This window comes from Psammomys obesus, unplaced genomic scaffold (assembly GCF_907164565.1).
Source record: "Psammomys obesus unplaced genomic scaffold, mPsaObe1.curated_primary_1811, whole genome shotgun sequence".
Classification (NCBI taxonomy): domain Eukaryota; kingdom Metazoa; phylum Chordata; class Mammalia; order Rodentia; family Muridae; genus Psammomys; species Psammomys obesus.
Genome location: NW_026596073.1, coordinates 29187876 through 29205058, shown reverse-complemented (window position 1 = coordinate 29205058; position 17183 = coordinate 29187876). Strand labels below are relative to the sequence as shown.

The 17183-nt window shown below is 45.6% G+C and overlaps 1 protein-coding gene across 1 annotated transcript in view; it reads left to right on the top strand.

Moving 5' to 3' along the window:
- The window catches only part of Mccc1 (methylcrotonyl-CoA carboxylase subunit 1), a 45982-nt gene extending 29546 nt beyond the window's left edge, over nucleotides 1–16436 (top strand). Inside the window, exons 15-20 of the mRNA XM_055625994.1 lie at nucleotides 865–914; nucleotides 4872–5009; nucleotides 6218–6325; nucleotides 8918–8989; nucleotides 9702–11171; nucleotides 16094–16436. Of these exons, the coding sequence (XP_055481969.1) occupies nucleotides 865–914; nucleotides 4872–5009; nucleotides 6218–6325; nucleotides 8918–8989; nucleotides 9702–9827 (494 nt within the window). The 3' untranslated portion in view covers nucleotides 9828–11171; nucleotides 16094–16436. The remainder of the gene's footprint in view (nucleotides 1–864; nucleotides 915–4871; nucleotides 5010–6217; nucleotides 6326–8917; nucleotides 8990–9701; nucleotides 11172–16093) is intronic.
- The last annotated feature ends 747 nt before the right edge of the window (nucleotides 16437–17183 follow it).

Sequence of the window (17183 nt, the reverse complement as noted above, 5' to 3'; positions counted from 1 at the left end):
CATGGACATAGAAGACATAGCACAAGGCAAGACTAAAGAGCTTCAGGCTGGATGGCAGGAGACCGTAGCCATGCCAGTATGGGGATTGTGAGACAGGAAGGGACAATAATGAGCCTAAAATATTCATGTCAAGGTTTCAGTATCATTCAGGGCATAACTAACTAAGCAGGATCTGGAGAAGATCAGGATTAAAAACATTCCAAGTTGGAAACATCTCGGTGATGCCAGGACTTCCAGAGTTCAAATGGTGTTAACTTGAATAACTCTGGTCACAGCAATGTTTGTTGCTGGGGATTGAACCCAGGGCCTTGTAGGTACTATGTGGAAATACCTTTTGATTTCCAACTTGAAGAAGAGCCTTCACCCAATTCCATATTCATGTACAGCATGACAATTTCTTACATACTTATGATCTATTACAGTTTTTAACCACTTTCACATTTATTCAGTTATTACATTCCCAGACCCATTTAATGGCTGGATAATGAAAGCACACAGAAAGAATGACTTAGCCAAGGCCACAGAGGTAATCAGATGGTAGATTTGAGTCTCAAAGCAGGCCTTCTCTTTGCTAGATGGTTGGTTACATTTTCTGCACAGTCACTGTAGCTTTTGTGTGTAGGCGAAAATATGTGAATTATTAAAAGTCCATTTTCCAAAGAGAAAGTTTTGCCAATCCAGCTGTGCTGAACCCAGTCACGGACTTTGCCAGGAAAAAACATTGTATCCCCGGGAGTTAAGATGTTGCCTTTTCTTTGCATAGCTGACTAACTTAAAGTTGAGAGGGACAATTTTGTCATCACCATTGTTACATAATGTTTTCTCTCTTTTTTTTTTTCTTCAATGTTTCCCTGTTCCATAAAGATGTAGTCATAGCTGTAACATATAACCACGATGGGTCATATGACATGCAGGTAAGTCTTGATAGTTTGGGTCTGTGGCTCAGAGCCAAATCCTATCTCTCTCATATTGTATATGGTTAATTTTCCTTCTCAGATTTCCCTTAAGCCTTTGACTATTGTAACTGTCATGAGAGTGCCACATGCTCTTATTTCAAAGCAGTTTGAAGGAATCACGCCTGTATTGTTTCTGACTTGTTTGCTCAGTTTGGCTGTGATTCCTTTAAGCATAAAAACTTAGCAAAAAAGGATAGCTTTGAGTTAAACAGGTAATAAGGCCCTCAGGTATGTGCACACATTCACCAAAAGAGCAGCCCTTGGATCTTCAGGCTTGGGAATTCTGTACACACTTAAAGGTTTTTGAGAGGTCAGAAGTACAGAGAGCTATTAGAAAACATAAGAAAATTAGATGGACAGCTTAGTGGCACAAATACATTCACGCTGTTGTGTAACGGTCACCACCATCCATCAACAGAGCTGCTTAAAAGTAAAAAACAAAAGCTTTATTTTTTTCCTCTATTTTTTTTTGACAATTTCCATCATAAATACAATGTATTGTGAGCACATCCCCTCTTCCATTGCCCTCTTACCCTCCCCCTGTTCCCCAACCAACACTTTTTTCCCCAGCTGGTCGTCTCCAACTTTCATGACTTTGTTTTAATCCACTGAGTTGCTTAGGGTGGCCTGGGTAAGCATGGAGAGGGAGCTATTTGCTGGAGCACAGGCCACTCCCGGCTGGTCACACCGCTTAAGAAGATGATACCCCTTCTCCAGCAACCATTAACTGCCAGTGGCCCCGCTCCCTTCTCCTCCTCTTTCTCCTTCTCCTCCTCCTCCTCCCCTGCGAGGCATGAGGCTTGAATGTTTCCGAGGCCAGTCTGGAGCAGGCCTTGTGCAGGTTTGCGAAGTCACTGTGTGCTCATGATCACAAACATCTGTGCCTGTCTGGCTGCCGTGTTTTACAGCACACCTCCTCATCCTGTTCTGTTGTCGCCGTTATTGCTGATGTATATCTCCTGTCCACCCCCTCTTCCACGATGCTGGGCGCTGGAGGGGGTGACGGAGATACCCATCTGTGGGCGAGCACTCAGAGCTCTCACTCTCAGCCCACTGGCCACATGTTAAGTCTCGGCGTCAGCCAGTAGCCAATGCAGAAAGGAGCATGTCTACCAAAGGTCGAGAGTAGCACTATCTAGTGGCATGAACACAAATATTTAGAAGGCAGTTGGTGTGACAACAGTAAGGCTTTTGTTTGTTCGTTTTGTTTTTTCATGGTTTGAAACTAAAATTCTGTGCCTGTGAAGCACCTACAGCAGAGGTTCAAGCGACCCTTCCACAGGGGCCTCCTGAGACCATCTGAAACACCGTTAAGAAATAGCAACAGAAATAATTCTGTGGGTGGGGGTCACCCCAACATGAGGAATGGCGTTAGAGGCTCCCAGTATTAGGAAGGGTGAGAACCACTGCACTGTAGTGTCTTCCCCTCTACCCCTGAGAACCACGGTTCTGCTTCCTGCCTCTGTGTGAGTTTGCTGCTGTAGGCACCTGACATAAATGGGATACTTTCATATTTGTCCTTTTGTGGCTGGAGTATTTTGCTTGGTATAATGTCTTCAAGCATCACAACTTCCTTTCGGAGGTCGATAATTTTCATACATTCTCTTTTCCTCACCCACTCATCTGTGGATGCAGAGGGTTCTTCTTTCCAACGTTCGGCTATTGTGAAAATGCTCCAGCAGCGGGTATGCACAGATGGTTCTTCAAAGTTGTTTTAATTTGTCTGTGTACGTATCTAAAAGTAGAATTGCTACATCATGCAGTAATTCTGTTTTTCCTTTTTGAGGAACTACCGTAGTTTCCTGTAGCAGCTGCAGCACTGTGCATTCTCACCACAAGGGCACAGGACTTCTCCTACGTCCTGGCCATAGTACTTGTGATTTTTTGCACCTTTTTTGTTGTTTAATAACAACCGTCTTAATGGGTATGAGGTGGTGAGGTGTTGATGCTTTGAGTTATAAGTGACTTAAGGACAGTGGCTTTTTTTTTCTTTTCTTTTTCTTATTCTTTTTTCCTTTCTGTTTATTTATTATTTTCTTTGTGTGTGTGTATACTTACTGGCCACTGGTGTGTCCTTTTGGGGAATTTTTTTCATTTTTTTTACATTTGCCTATCTATATTTTAATCCAGATGTTTTGCTGTTGCTGCTGAGTTGTGGGAAGAAAACAAAAACCTGAGATCACACAGGTGCCCATTATACTAGTCATCGTGAAGTGTAACATTCTCAGAGGTTCAGTGGCCTCTAGAGAATTGTACTCTATACTCGTGGGGGGGAATGTTTAAAAAGCCAGATAGCATATTGGTTTTATTCTGAAGACAGTTTGATTTTATAGTCTCTCCAAATGGCTGTTGGAAAACCCAAGGAAACTTAAGTCATTGTCTACAAAGCTCCGGAGTAAAGCTTACGCTAGCCCTTCATTAAAAGAAGTCTATTGGCAAGGTGACCTGCTCAGAAGGTTCTTGTTCTTTATTTGTTTGTGGAGAGAGGGCGGCGGCGGTCATGCATGCGTCATAGAGCTGTGTAGAAGTTAGCGGACAAATTCACCGGAGTCGGTTTTGTTTCCACCATATGGGTCCTGGAGAATCAAACATGAAACTCAGGTCATCCGTCTTGGTGACAGTCACCATTCCTTCACTGGGCCATCTTGCCTGGCTCTTTAAAAGGGTGTTAAAATGTAGAAAGTCAGTTATAAGTTCAGTAAATAATATCATTTTTAATATGAACTGAAAGATTTCAAACTCTACAGAATGGATTTACCAGTACTACCCAATGCTTTGAGACACAGCAGTTTTCTCTGTGTAAGCTTCAGAAGAGCCAAGGGAAGTCTGCCCTTGCTATGCGCACTGTGCTTCATACCGGCGCCTCTGGTTAAGAGCACTGGCTGTTCTTCCAGAGGTCCTGAGTTCAATCCCAGCACCCACATGGTGGCTCATAACCGGCTATAATGAGATCTGGTGCCCTCCTCCGGCATTCAGGTGTACGTGCAAATAGAGCACTCGTACATAAAAAAAATTAATAAATCAAAGAACGCACACAGACTTCTATACTAACATGTTAGGAGTCGAAAAGAAAAAAATGTAGATTTAAACAGATTTTCTGTGTGTGAAGGAAATTCTTCCTTGTATATATTCTCTAAAACAGAAAGCTGTGTCCTTTTGCCAACTCCCTTGAGACATAGATTGTCTTCTGGCACAGCCTCTCAGAGCAGGACAACTGTGATCAGTCCCCAGCTCCTCTGTCTCTACAGATCATGTCCACAGCCCACGGGTCAGATCTGTGTGTTGGTGAGATAGAAGATGTGCCGTCTAACTGCGTTCTAGCCTTGCTTTGTTTTATCACTGACCTTGGCACAGGAGAACTTCAGAACTCAGAAATGAGTACCAGCGTGGAATATAGCCAGATGAGCTGAATAATTGTTTGGTTTCTATTTATTTGTTTGTTTGTGTTTCGAACTATGTGAATGTAAAGGGTGGGTAAGTACAACTGAGGGAGGTTGCCTGGGGAGGACAGGGAGGGCATCAGATCCCCTGGAGCTGGAGCTGAAGGCAATTGTGAGCTGCTTGACATGGGTGCAGGATCGTGAACTCAGGTCCCGCAAGAGCGACGCACGCCCATCGCTGCTGGCGCATCTCTCCAGCCCTTTTATTCCTACATTTATTAGACATTTTTATCACTATTCTTTCCGAATGAGCTTTCATCTGTAGCATTATGCTGACATGGATAACGTATAGCTTTTTTATTATCTTACTGCTGTTTAGATCAAAACTGTTCTGGTTAGAAATCTTGCAGGGAGGTGGGTTCTACATGGTTCCTTGAAAAAAATTACTTTTGAAACTGTTATTGATAACGATGAAGACGTCCTGAGTTTATTAACTCTGCACAGTCATTTACATTAAAGACCTTTCTCCCCCCAGATTGAAAATAAGACCTTCCGAGTCCTTGGGGATCTTTGCAGTGAGGGAGGCTATTCCTACCTGAAGTCCTCTGTTGATGGAGTAGCCAGGAAATCCAAGTTCATCATCCTGGACAACACTATCTACCTGTTTTCCATGGTGATGTATCCCACTCTTACCTTTTCTTTTTTCTTTTCTTTTCTTTCTTTCTTTTTTTTTTTTTTTTTTTTTGATGAGGTCTCGGCCTACAGCCCAAGCTGGACTAGAACTCATGGCAATCCTCCTGCCTTAGTTTCCTGAGTGCTAGGATTGGGTGTAGGCTACCACGTCTAGGTCTGGTGATATCCTCCTTGGGGTTTGGGGGGAAGGAATTGACTAACCAGAAGCATTTCACTACCTTCTCTAGTTCTGTTTATGTTTTGTTCCCACGGACTCTCATTGTTAGACAAGACAGCTGTCTTTCCTGAATTCAGAAATGCTTACACTCTCCCTGTCAGAGGCTCTGCTCTCAGTGCTGGCATTCTCTAATACTTCACTCAGACTCATCCTGGAGTTAAGGGAAAAGGTGACCACCGGGAAAAGCAGTCTGGACTGGCTGCTGCTGGCAATAGGGAGGCGAATAGGCTTGGCAATCATCAAGAGAGCCAGGACAAGTTTGGCTTTGCTTTGTTTTAGAGCCTGATGACCAGTGCGTCCTCAGCCTCTAGCCAAAGGAGAGTAGACTGTCCATCAGAGAGATGGGACCGTATGAAGACCCGGTGTTTACGGTGAAATGGCTTTAGTGATTGGAGCTGTGCATAAAGTCAAGAACAGGCCAGCTTTCCCTGCCCCTCCTTTCTGTAGCCAAAAATGCTGTAAGAGTGCCAGGCTGGGAGGCAGGACACAGAAGGTAAGGTTGTCCTGGATCAATCCCTGGCCCTGCCACTCAGCAGCTGTGTGACCTTGTACGATTACACTTTCCCGGCTTTGGGTCTGCCATCCGTCACTTGACTAGTAAGCCTACCTACTGTGTAGAATTTTGACAGTTAAAGGCATAGTGTGTGTGTGTAAGTGTATAGTTCTTTTTGTAAACTGTGCTCCATAGTAAGAATGTCACTAAAAACCACTTCCAGAAAGGGACCGTCGAGTCACCTGCATTGCTGCCTCTTAATTCTTAATCCCCGGTTAGGCATCTATACCGTTCCCTTTGTGTCATGGGAGATGAGGCTGAGCAAGGCTGGGTAGCCTGTTGAGATCCCTAAGGTTTATTAGAGCCCAGGTGTCAATGACAACAAGTAGTTACTAATAACTTGGAAACTATCAACCCCTCAGGTGGACTAGTGAGATGAGAGGGTAAGATCTTGATTCTATGTCTGCTGTTTGTATAGGAAGGCAGTATTGAAATTGGCATTCCCGTACCCAAGTACTTGTCTCCAGTGAGTTCAGAAGGAACTCGGGGAGGTACCATCGCTCCTATGACAGGAACCATTGAAAAGGTAATGAGGGGACATCTGGGAAATGATGCCAGCAATGGCTATAAATGTCTTTTTGGAGTTTGCTGTATTCTTCCTTTGTATATCCTTTCCCCTCCTAAATTTCACTCATTAGAAAACACTTCAAGCAAATAAGAAAAATTGAGTATAGTGGTTCAATTGTCAATGTAAATAACTAATTACATATTTTTTTGATAAATACTACTGTTTTTTGGGAGGGTGGGGGGTGAGCGTGTATGTGAGGGAGTGCCTGAATTCAAACCCCACACCTGAACTCCACCCCAAGACTGCTGGGGGAGGTTGTTTTTGCGTTTGTTTGGTTTTTTTATGTGGGATGTGGGGGTATTTTGCCTGCATGTTTCCAAGGCCACCTGTGAAGGGTGCCCACAGAGGGCAGAAGTTGGTATTAGTGCCCATGAACTAGGTGGAGTCAGAGAGTACTGTGAGCTTCCACGTGGATGCTGGGAGCCAAACGGGGTCTTCTAGAAGAGTAGCCAGTGCTCTTTCCCACCGAGCCATCTCTGCAGCCTTGAGACTGCTATTTTGAAAGGAAGAGTTTACATCCCAGTACAGTGTGTCCTGCCCGGCGCCTTGAGCCTGTGATCTCAGCAACTTGGCACACTGACACATTCTGGAGGGCCACCAGAATTTGAGGCCAGCCGGGGCAAAAACGCACAACTACTGCTGATTGAGGAGCAGGGATCAGTGCCAGGGCATGTACGCAGCATGCTTAGGGATTTGGATTCAATCCAAGTGCCAAAGAAACGAAAGAGTCAGAGAGAGGAGGGGTGAATTAAAGTCCAAATACAAATAAGTGAATTTGTTTTCTTTTAACAGTGCCATATTTCCCAGGCTGGTCTTGAATTCCTAGGCCAAGGTGATCCTCTTGCCTCAGCTGCCACCACACCCAACTCAGAAAGTATTCCTGGGAAGGAAAATAGAATGCTCACCAAGAATTATCTAAAAAGTCAGTCTTTTAATGTGAAACTTAACAACAATTTTGTCATGGAATAATGAAATAATTGCATATTCATTAAAATAAAATTGTTAGGCGGGTGTTGGGGAGAACCATGTGGCTCAGGGTGGGGTGCCGGTAGGAAAGGAAGTTGTTTGTGTTTGTGGGTTTGAGGCAGGATTTCACTGACCTCAGACTTTGAGCAATTGTTTTGCCCTGCCCTCCAAGAGCCAAAGTTACAAGCACACACCTCCACACCCAGCAAGCCACAGGGTTGATGTCATCCAAGGGTAGAATCAGGTGACGTTAATTACTCTCTTAGTTCATTTGGGCTGTTAGCACAGAGTTCCATACACCAAGGACTTGAAACTATGAAGTTTATTTGTAGTTCTGGAGGTTGGGGAAATCCCGAGCAGAATATGGCTGTTGAGAAGCCTGCTTCTTAGTATCACAGCGGACAGACCATCTCCTCCGACATGACCCAAGGGCACAGGACCTCTCTTTGGGCTTTCTCTGTGATGGTGCAGCTCCCTGGTGGCCTGATCACCTTCGAGAAACCCTACCTCCAAGCCATCACCTTGGGTTCAGTATTTCAACATGAGTTGCAGCAGGATGCAGACATTCGTATGGTAGAGCCGGATTATCTAACTTCTGCGGGACAGATATCTGGTCTCCCCAGTACACTAAGTCATAATAATTCCATCGTGCTAGAGATGTGGCTCTGAAATAGAAAACCTGCCTCACGTAGAGGGAAGTCCTGGGTTCATTCACCGCACAGCAAGAAAATTAATTCAGCTATATATTCTTGGAATCCACACACACAAAGGAAAATAATCATTTAATCCACTACTTTCAACTCTGTGAGCTGAAGGACTTAGATCTGCCTTTAGGTTGGTCAATCTCAGTTCACCCCAGTCTCCAGTGAGGGATGACAGCAGAGAATATTTATCGTACATCTAAAAATGGGCGCACATTGGCTTCAGGAGGCCATACCAAAGAAGCATCACGAAGGATTAGATGATCTTTGGAGCATCCAAAGATGATTGTTGCTTGTGACTGTGAGATGCAACTCTCCTGGTGATGTCATTATAAACTGTTTAAAAACTAGATTAACTAAAAAGTACTGAAAAAAGGGATGTTCTTTTGATGGTGTTGTTTAGTTCTCTTATGAGAACTATTTACACGCTTATAACATAGACGCTGCAGATTTGAAAAACTTTCTATCATAAGCAACCCCTAAACTAGAAAACTAATCAGGACCTTCATCTTTTACCCTGTATGAAACATTTGTAAGTATCCATTCTTCCCTGTGTCCTTTACATGTACAAGGCGTCTATGTCTGTCCTGATTATACATTCATTGGGAAAAAAAAAAAAAACAAAACAAAACAGTTCCAAGTTATGTAAAATCCGTTCATCTGAATCAAGCACAGCTGGGTCCTGACCTAAAGAGACTAAGAATATACACACTCAAAAATGCCAGCAACACTGGACCTTAGCTGCCTCCAGTTTACCTGGTGTATCTGTCTGTCCTTGGCAAATAACACGGACCCGTAGGCAGGTGCTTCCATTCTGTTTGTTTATGTCCTGAGTCTGGAGAAAGAGAAGGAGCAGCGTTTTAATGCATCCCTCAACCCCTAGGTGTTCGTGAAAGCTGGAGACAGAGTAAAAGCCGGAGACTCTCTGCTGGTTATGATTGCCATGAAGATGGAGGTATGTGAAGTCACAGGTTCACTTGCCGTGTCAGCCCTGGGAACAGCCTGGCCTAGTTGTTGTTTGCCTTGTTTGATGGCTTAATGACACTTTAAATACTAAAGGTCATGAACTGGCTACAAATTAATTGAAAAGAGCTAAAGCTACCATCCTGCGGTACCTGTCATTCTGAACTTAATGAAATTATCGTCAGCCTATCCCAGCTGAACCCTCACGGTCACTATTCCCTCCAGCTGAATAAGGGTGACAAACAGTGGGCTGCCAATACTGCACTCACTTTGGAAGCTCTATAGACCTGCTTTCAGAGAGAAGTTGAAGTGACCTCCTCCAGGAAGGCTCAGGGATCAGTACTAGGTTGTAATTCTGGGGTTGGTCCCAGGGTCTTGTGCAGCTAGCCAGGTACACTGAGCTGCGTCCCGAGCCCTACTTCTTAAGCTTCCCACGTCTGACGTAGAACCAGGTTGACATTGCTAGTTAGACAAGAGCCTCCCACCCGTGTCCTCGAATGTGTTACTGCTCAGTCTTGACTCTTCTCAGCTGTTCCCATCTTCTCGGTGCCTGGAAATGTGTATAAACAAACAAACAAACAAACAAACGGCGAAACTGCAAAGTGTTAAAGGTGTTAGCTGTGTTCTCATGTTTGTCCGCCTCTCCTGGCTTGGTGTGTGCCTGGCCCTCACTGGCATGCCTGCCATTGTCTCTGTCCCTGCAGCATACCATAAAAGCTCCAAAGGACGGCAGGATAAAGAAGGTGTTCTTCAGAGAAGGAGCCCAAGCCAACAGACATGCACCCTTAGTGGAGTTTGAGGAGGAGGAGTCTGACAAGTGTGAATCATAATGAGCTGTGTCCATAAAGAAATGGCGGACCACACAGCATCTTGCCTGTCTGTGAACAGCAAGTGCCTCTCGAATCTCTAGATCCCAGAAAAAGGAGCTTTGTTAAATAAACGATGATGTGATTTACAGGAAACCCTTTCACACATACAAATTATCTCAAAAAATTTCATTAAAATAAGACTGAACCAGACAGTGGTGGCGAAGGCAGAGGCAGGCGGATCGCCGTGAGTTTGAGGCCAGCCCAGTGTACAAAGTGAGTTCAGGATGGCCAAGGCTACACAAAGAAACCCTGTCTCAAAAAGAAAGAAACTGAGCTGTATTTTTTTTTTAATTGGAAACTAATGTTTTCTTTAAATTTTATGTGTTGTACTCTTTTAAGAATAAGGTAGGGAGCAGCTTGGTCAAAAGTTGTGTGAATGAATGGCTTTCTGGTCGACCCTGGTGAAATTACAGTTAACATGCTTCAGAGGCAGGTGTCACACAACCAAGAGGAACTTAGTTGAGTGGCTTAGAATGTGAGGTTGCTTATTTCTAGCCCTGTGTTTGGGAAGTTTCTCTCCAGATACTTCTGCCATTATTGTGCATGTGGGGAGACCAGGAAGAGAGTGAAGTCTTGAGCGAGTGTGTGCTGTTGACATGGGCACAGCCATATCAAGGACCTTAGCCATAGAGCCAAGGAAAATGGCAAAGGCTCTGCTTCTGCCCAGATCCGCTTGGGTGGTGGGGGCGAGGAATGAGGCTCAGGGGAACTTTCAGCAAAGCCTTCCTCTGTTTCATGTACAGATATTGATGTTGTGTGCAAAAAATTTAAAAAAAAAAATGTGGCACTGTAGCCTTCTACCTCCTGCCCCTATCCAGGATGTTATCAGCCTGCCCTTCTGCAGAGACTGCTCCTACCGAGATCAGCTAACCTGTGGCTTTGGTGCGGCTGTGTCCCCCAAGCCTCCTTGTTTATCTGTATGCGATAACCCTGCCTCCTTGATCCACGCTATGTAATAAGCACTCGGAGCGTCCAAGCTGCCGTGGTTTCTCCATCAGACAGCCCAGCCCATCTGATCCAGTCTTCTGCCGGGTCTCTAGTACGTGTCTTCTCTTCATTCCCTTGCCACCCCAGTCAGGTCTTTCCCTGGAGCTGCGCTGGACGTGGCAGTAATGTACTTGCTAAGCGTGTCTTTTAAAAAGTGTTTGTATCATACTAGAACATTGTTTACCTTTCATTTGGATACATTTTTAAAACGTTTTACACAAGAGTGGATAAAAGAGCGGAGAAGACGTGTGATTAAAATGCCTGCACAGAAGCAAGAAGGACTTGAGTTTTGATTCTCAGAGCCCATGAAAATGCCAGGTGAGCGTGCCAACTTGCCGGTAATTCCACCATCAGCAGGCGGAAGCTGGGTCCCTGGTATGAGCTTGCTAGACCAGCCCTATCAGTGATCTCTGGGTTTGCTGGAGGGGCCTGCCTCACAGTAAGTTGCAGTGCAATGCAGGAAGATCCCTGACAGCAACTTCAGGCTTCTCCATACATCGCTGATGCAAGGGAATGGAGCTGGGCTAGCAGGGAGGGTCCCGGGGAGGAAGGCTGCGGATGCAGCAAGGCTCTGCACACACATATTTTGGAAACTTCTGACATGATTCTGCCCACCTCTGAGGAAATCATAGAGTCCTCACCCTCCTGCCCTCCATCACAACCTCCAGCCTCATGTCCACGCCTGCAGTGACTGTGCGTGGGTGCCTCTCCTCCCGGCCTACTTCCGGGGACTCCGCACAACCTTGCTGTCAAGGAAGCGATTCCAAAGGCAGTAGAGACACTAATGCCAGAGAGAGGATTGAGGGTCTGCCCCCGTCTGATCACGTGCCCTAGTTAGGCCGTCAAGGAGGTAACACAAAGCGCCGTCTCCCAACGAAGGTGAAGGCTGCCCTGACTGGTGCGGTGAAAGTTTGGTGGGCAGATAGGATCCGGCTTAAGGTTCAGGAAGGAGACCCTGGGGCATGAGGTGATGTGGGGGATATAGACTAAAGTGAGGAGGCAGTGGACAGGTCTCACTGGATAGTCCGTCTGTGATGTCCTGTGCCTGAAAAACTCTGCACAGCTGGAGGAGAGCTGCCAAGCTGGCCGGGCCACGTGAGAAAAGTGTGCAAAGGAGGTGAGGAAAATCACACTGTGAGATGAAAAATGGGTGAGGAGTGATTATACAGAACTACTTTTCAGCAAGGAACACAGTGATATTTGAGGGGGGAGGAGGGAAGAAATCTGTCTAACATTTAGAGCCTTTTTGAGAAACATGGACCGTTTTCTCGTGAGCAAATACTTGCACGCCCCCCAATCTAACCTACTTTTAGAAAGCTCCAAATAAATACACTGTGTACGAGGCATGTTCACGGTAATCTGAAATCCATTGGTAGAACATTAGCATGTGCAAGGCCAAGACACATACACAAACACATACATGTTCACAGCCTCATCGGAAACAGTTGTCAAGGAAAAGGGAGAAAGCGGTGAGGGCACACATTGGACACTGCAACAGAACAAGCAATTGGAGTCAGTGCTTGGTGACATTAAGCCTGTCCTTGGTGGCCTGACAACACAGTGTGTAGCTCGGCTGGGGAAGTAAGCTGTATTCTTTCGGATATAGTAAAAACACTACAGACCTCAGAGCTGCAGACAGTGGTTGTGTCCGGGTACCGGGCAAAGCCTGAGCTTGCTGAAGCAGGTACAGGCTATGAATGGTCCGGTTTGGCTGGGTGGTCGTTTTGTTACAAAGTTATACTTCATAAGGAGTTACATTTAAACCTTTTATAAATCAAATGTTACATTAAGATATACTTCAAGAAAATGGACTTTACAGCAGCATCCAAGCTGGGAGGAAAGGCTAGGAAGCCAGTTGGAAGTGTGAGGTAACCTTCCAGACCATGTAAACTGTGGCTTCTCCAACCGCAGTTTCATCAACAGATAACTTCCACTCCAAACAAGACTTTCTCTTTGATTTGTTTATTTTCAGTGCCCAAGGACAAACCCAGGACCTTGTTCCTGTAGGCAGCGGCTCTGACACTGGGCTGTGCCTCCAGCTCCCAAACTTTCCTTCTCTGGAAGAAGAAACTGCAAAATTTTTCTGAAGGAAATTTCTAGTTGCTACCTGCCCTCTTTCAAACAATACTGTTTAGACCTTCCGGTGGAGCAAAGGGAGCTCAAGGAACGATTATGCTTGTGATATGGGAATGTGTGCCCAGAGAGAATTTGAAGCCAGCAGTCCCATCAGCCTGGGGGTTGGTTAAGAACGCTGTCCATAGGCTCATGTATTCGAATGCTTGGTCATCAGGGTGTGGCACTACTTGAGAGGAATTAGGAGGTGTGGCCTTCTAAGAGGAAGTGTATTAATGAAGGTGGGCTTTGAGGTTTCAAAAGCCCAAGCCAGCCCCTATTCGTCTCTCTTCCTGCTGACTGTGGCTTCAGCTTCTTCTCCAGCACCATGCCTGACTGTATGCCACTATGCTTCCTATCATGCTGATAATGGACTAAACCTCAGATGCCGCAAGCAAGCCCCAGTTAAATGCTTTTCTTCTTAGTTTTACTACTACAAGTTTGATGACCAGAAAAAGGGACATGGAGCAGATCACCCTTCAGTTTTCATGTTATATGTCAGGACTTGAATAGCAGCAGACTAATCACTGACAAGAGGTAGATGTAGTGATGCATGCCTGTAATCCCAGCACTCTGAAGCAGGAGGATGGCTAGTTGCAGTCCTACCTGGGCTACATAGCAAGACCTCATTTTGTAGTTGTTGTTTTGTAGTTTTTGAGACAGGGTTTCTCTGTGTAGCCGTGGCTGTCCTGGAACTCACTCTATAGGCCAGGCTGGCCTCAAACTCACAAAGATCCACCTGCCTCTTGTGTGCTGGGATTAAAGGTGTGCACCACGGCTGCCTGGCTGAGACCTTGAGATTTTGTTTGTTTGTTTTTTTAAAGTAAAAAGCCCAAAGGGTGTAATGTTTGTTCTAGCAGAACAGAAAAGCATTTTATGGTTAGGCAATTAAGGTCTATATCACTTGAGCTGTTAAAAGACAGTGTGAAAACAACTCTATGCTGGTCTAAACCATTCCCAAATCAGCCTTCCAGCAAGATGTGCTGAATAAGAGGCACCTGTCTTCTCCTTAAGCCGACCTGAAATAGTTGCCTTTCTTGTTCTGTCTCACTTTAGTGGGCCTGTGTATGGCCAGACTCGATCTGGTAGCAGGCAGAGTTCCTTTAAACACACACACATATCAGTTCTACAGACGCCTGATGTTTGCCTCTGTCCCTGGGAACAAAGATGGGAGGAATGGCTTCCCTGGTTCTGTCTAATGGGAGGTGGTGTATCCAATAGGGAAAGGTAGTAACCTGTAGTAAGAGGGACCTAGGTAGTAGGTGCTAAGAAAACCAAATGAGTGGAAACATACTGGAGATCGAGACAGAGAGGGAGGGAGGGAGGGAGGGAGAGAGGGAGGGGACAGCCATTTGCTCTGTGGAGAACAGAGAAGGTAAAAGCAGGCTACTTCAGGCATAGGGACAAGCAGAGGCTAACAGGAAGGCGGGAAAGCCATGATGTATTAGGCAGAGTGCTCCAGCATGGGCTGGACAATGGGCTTAGCAGACACAGGAAGCAGAGGCCCACAGGGGAAGGACTATCTGTGCTTCAGTCTGTTCCTGAACTTTCTGGTAACTTACGTTTTGCAAGTTGTATGATGTACACAATCTTGAGTATACCTCAGAGAATGTGAGCTGGACACAGTTCAGAGGAGACCATATGGAGGGCCCAAGAAAGACTGAGGGCTGAGCTGGAAAGACAGACCTTGGTATATATTTGTTTTAACTTTTTTTTTTTTTTTGACTCTGAGACAGGACCTTGCTTTGTAGCATACCTAGTTTAGAACTCACTGTGTAAACTGTTGTGTGACAAAAGTGTTTCCTGGGGGATGCAACATACACATCTACTCAGCCTAAATAGAGACCCCATAGCAGACCAAGGTACAGACACCACCAAAGTCAAGCCTGGTGAACCAATGAGCTTTGTTAGAATTACTTACGGGAGTATGGGCAAGGTGTTACTTACAGGACCAGAAATGACTCACAGACAGCTGTAGCACCAAGACCCTCCCCAGAAAGGGTCACAGCTCACAAAAGCTGGGAACCTGGAAAACACTGCACAGCCTGAAGGAGGTTCAACAGGTTGGAGAGTGTCTGCTGTAAATCTCTTCCAGGCAACTCAGCTGGTTTCTGTTTTTTTCCCCAGGAAGCTGGTCTGGTCTCAGAGTTTTCTTTGCAGCTTGGCTTGTATGAGAGTTCTCTTTGGGTTTTAGATTAGATTGTTTAGTCTGAGAGTAACTCTGGCTGTTATTGCTCACTCTGGCAGGGAGGGGGCCTAGTGAATTGGGTCAGTTTTAGGAACTTCCTGAAGCTATTTTGAGTTATTTAACCTTTTTGCTTAAAAAGCTTCCCTGCCCATTGTAATGTTTCAATCTGGAAGGAAACTGTTACTCAACACAGACCAAGTGGCCTTGAAATTGTAGCAATCCTGCTGCCTCTGCCGCACAAGCACTGGTATTACAGGCATGAGCTATTGTATTTGTATTTGTTTTGTTGACAGGGTCTCTCTGTAGCCCAGGCTGGCCTTGAACTCATATCAGTTCTCCTGCCTCAGTCTCTCAAACGCTAGGGTTGTAGGCTTGAGACCTTACACCCAGCTTCGAGCCCTTAATGTAAAAGTAGTTGTTCCAGGCTAGATGTAGAATGCTAGCCCAGCATGCACAAGACTGGCTCCCATGTAGAGAGAGGAAGGGAGTGTCAGGGGTGGAAAGGGGAGCTAAGTTCCACCTCACTGGTTACTCTTGCAAACACAAGGGTGATGACAAGCCTTGGTTAGACATGCATCTGCCAGTTTTTTCTCTTCCTCCTTTGTCTCTAGTCTCTTCCAGTGACACCATGACACCTGTCAACCACAAGCAGATTACACAACTATCTAAGAAAACCTCCAGTGTTTGCCAAGCTGACATGTCAATGGACCCTGAGCTAAAGGGGTATCAGCGTGCCTAGAGGGCAGCTCATCTCTGGCATAAAGGCTGGGCCTAGATTTGTTCTATCTGCCTGTCAGCTGTAACACACCTGTAGCTGTCACTGGAGGGAAGCTGTTGTGTCTGGCTTCCGTCTGAGTGTGGGTGGGTATCACTCCTTTCCCTGACAGCATAGGGCTGTGTGATAGCTGAACTCATTACCATTTTTCTCTTTCGTTGTCAGGCCTTCTCAATCTTGCGCATGCACTGTGCTTAACCCTCAAAACAAAACCCTCGGGTATGCCAGAAGTTGCAATACAGCTCCCGGCCCTGCACTTGTGTTGTGAGTCAGCGTTTGCAGTGTTGATAGCAACACTTCGCACTTCTGTTGTGTCTCTCGTCAGAGGATCTCAAGAAGCACTTCTAGATATCTGTACAGTGCTTAAATTTTTCAGGAAGACAGGAAAAAAAAAATACACGGTTTGACTACGCGTGAGAGAAGAAAAGATGGAGGTCCCAAACACTTTGCTTTGTGCCTGTGTTAGCTTCATCTCTGTCGCTGTAATAAAACATCATGAATGTGTTTACTTGGGGCTTACAGTTTCAGAAGGCTAGAGATCGTGCCCACCATGGTGGGGCACATAGCAGCAGGTAGGCAAGCATGGCACAGGAGCAGTAGCAAAGGGCTACTCTTGATCAGCAGGCAAGAGGCAGACAGTGAGTGCTGGGAATCTTGAGGGTCTCTTGAAACGTCAAAGCTCACCCCCAGCAACACACCTTCTCTAGCAAGAGCACACATCCAAATCCTTCCTAAGCAGCCCCCCAACTGCTTAGGAATCAAGTATTCAAATATATGGGCCTATGGGGTCCTTTCTTATTCAAACTACCACAGTTCCCAATCGAGGAAACCCTTGGTCATGGTTGCCCTCCTGCCTGCACACTTCTGCTCACGTTTTCTCAGGTTGCAGCCATGATAGACCTTAAGTCCTACCAGGTACCCTGGCAGCCCTGCTCAAGCTCAGGCTGAGTGGAAGCGCCTTGCCCTTTCCCCAAGATCCTACAATGACTCTGGAGACATTATTCCTTCTGCACTATGGGATTCCCAAATCATCCTCATCGCTAGATATTTGTCTCACACCTTCTGCAATCAAAATGCCTTAGTTCCACAATCTCCCATAGTGTGTTCCCAAAGTACACACTGTCCTGACAACCCTGCAAGCCTCAGCAATGACATGAATTTCTTCTACCCTAAGTAATGGCTGACCCAATTCTTTGTATATGACAACCTTCATTGTTGCTTTATTAAGCCTTTAGATTGGGTTACATATAGTTCT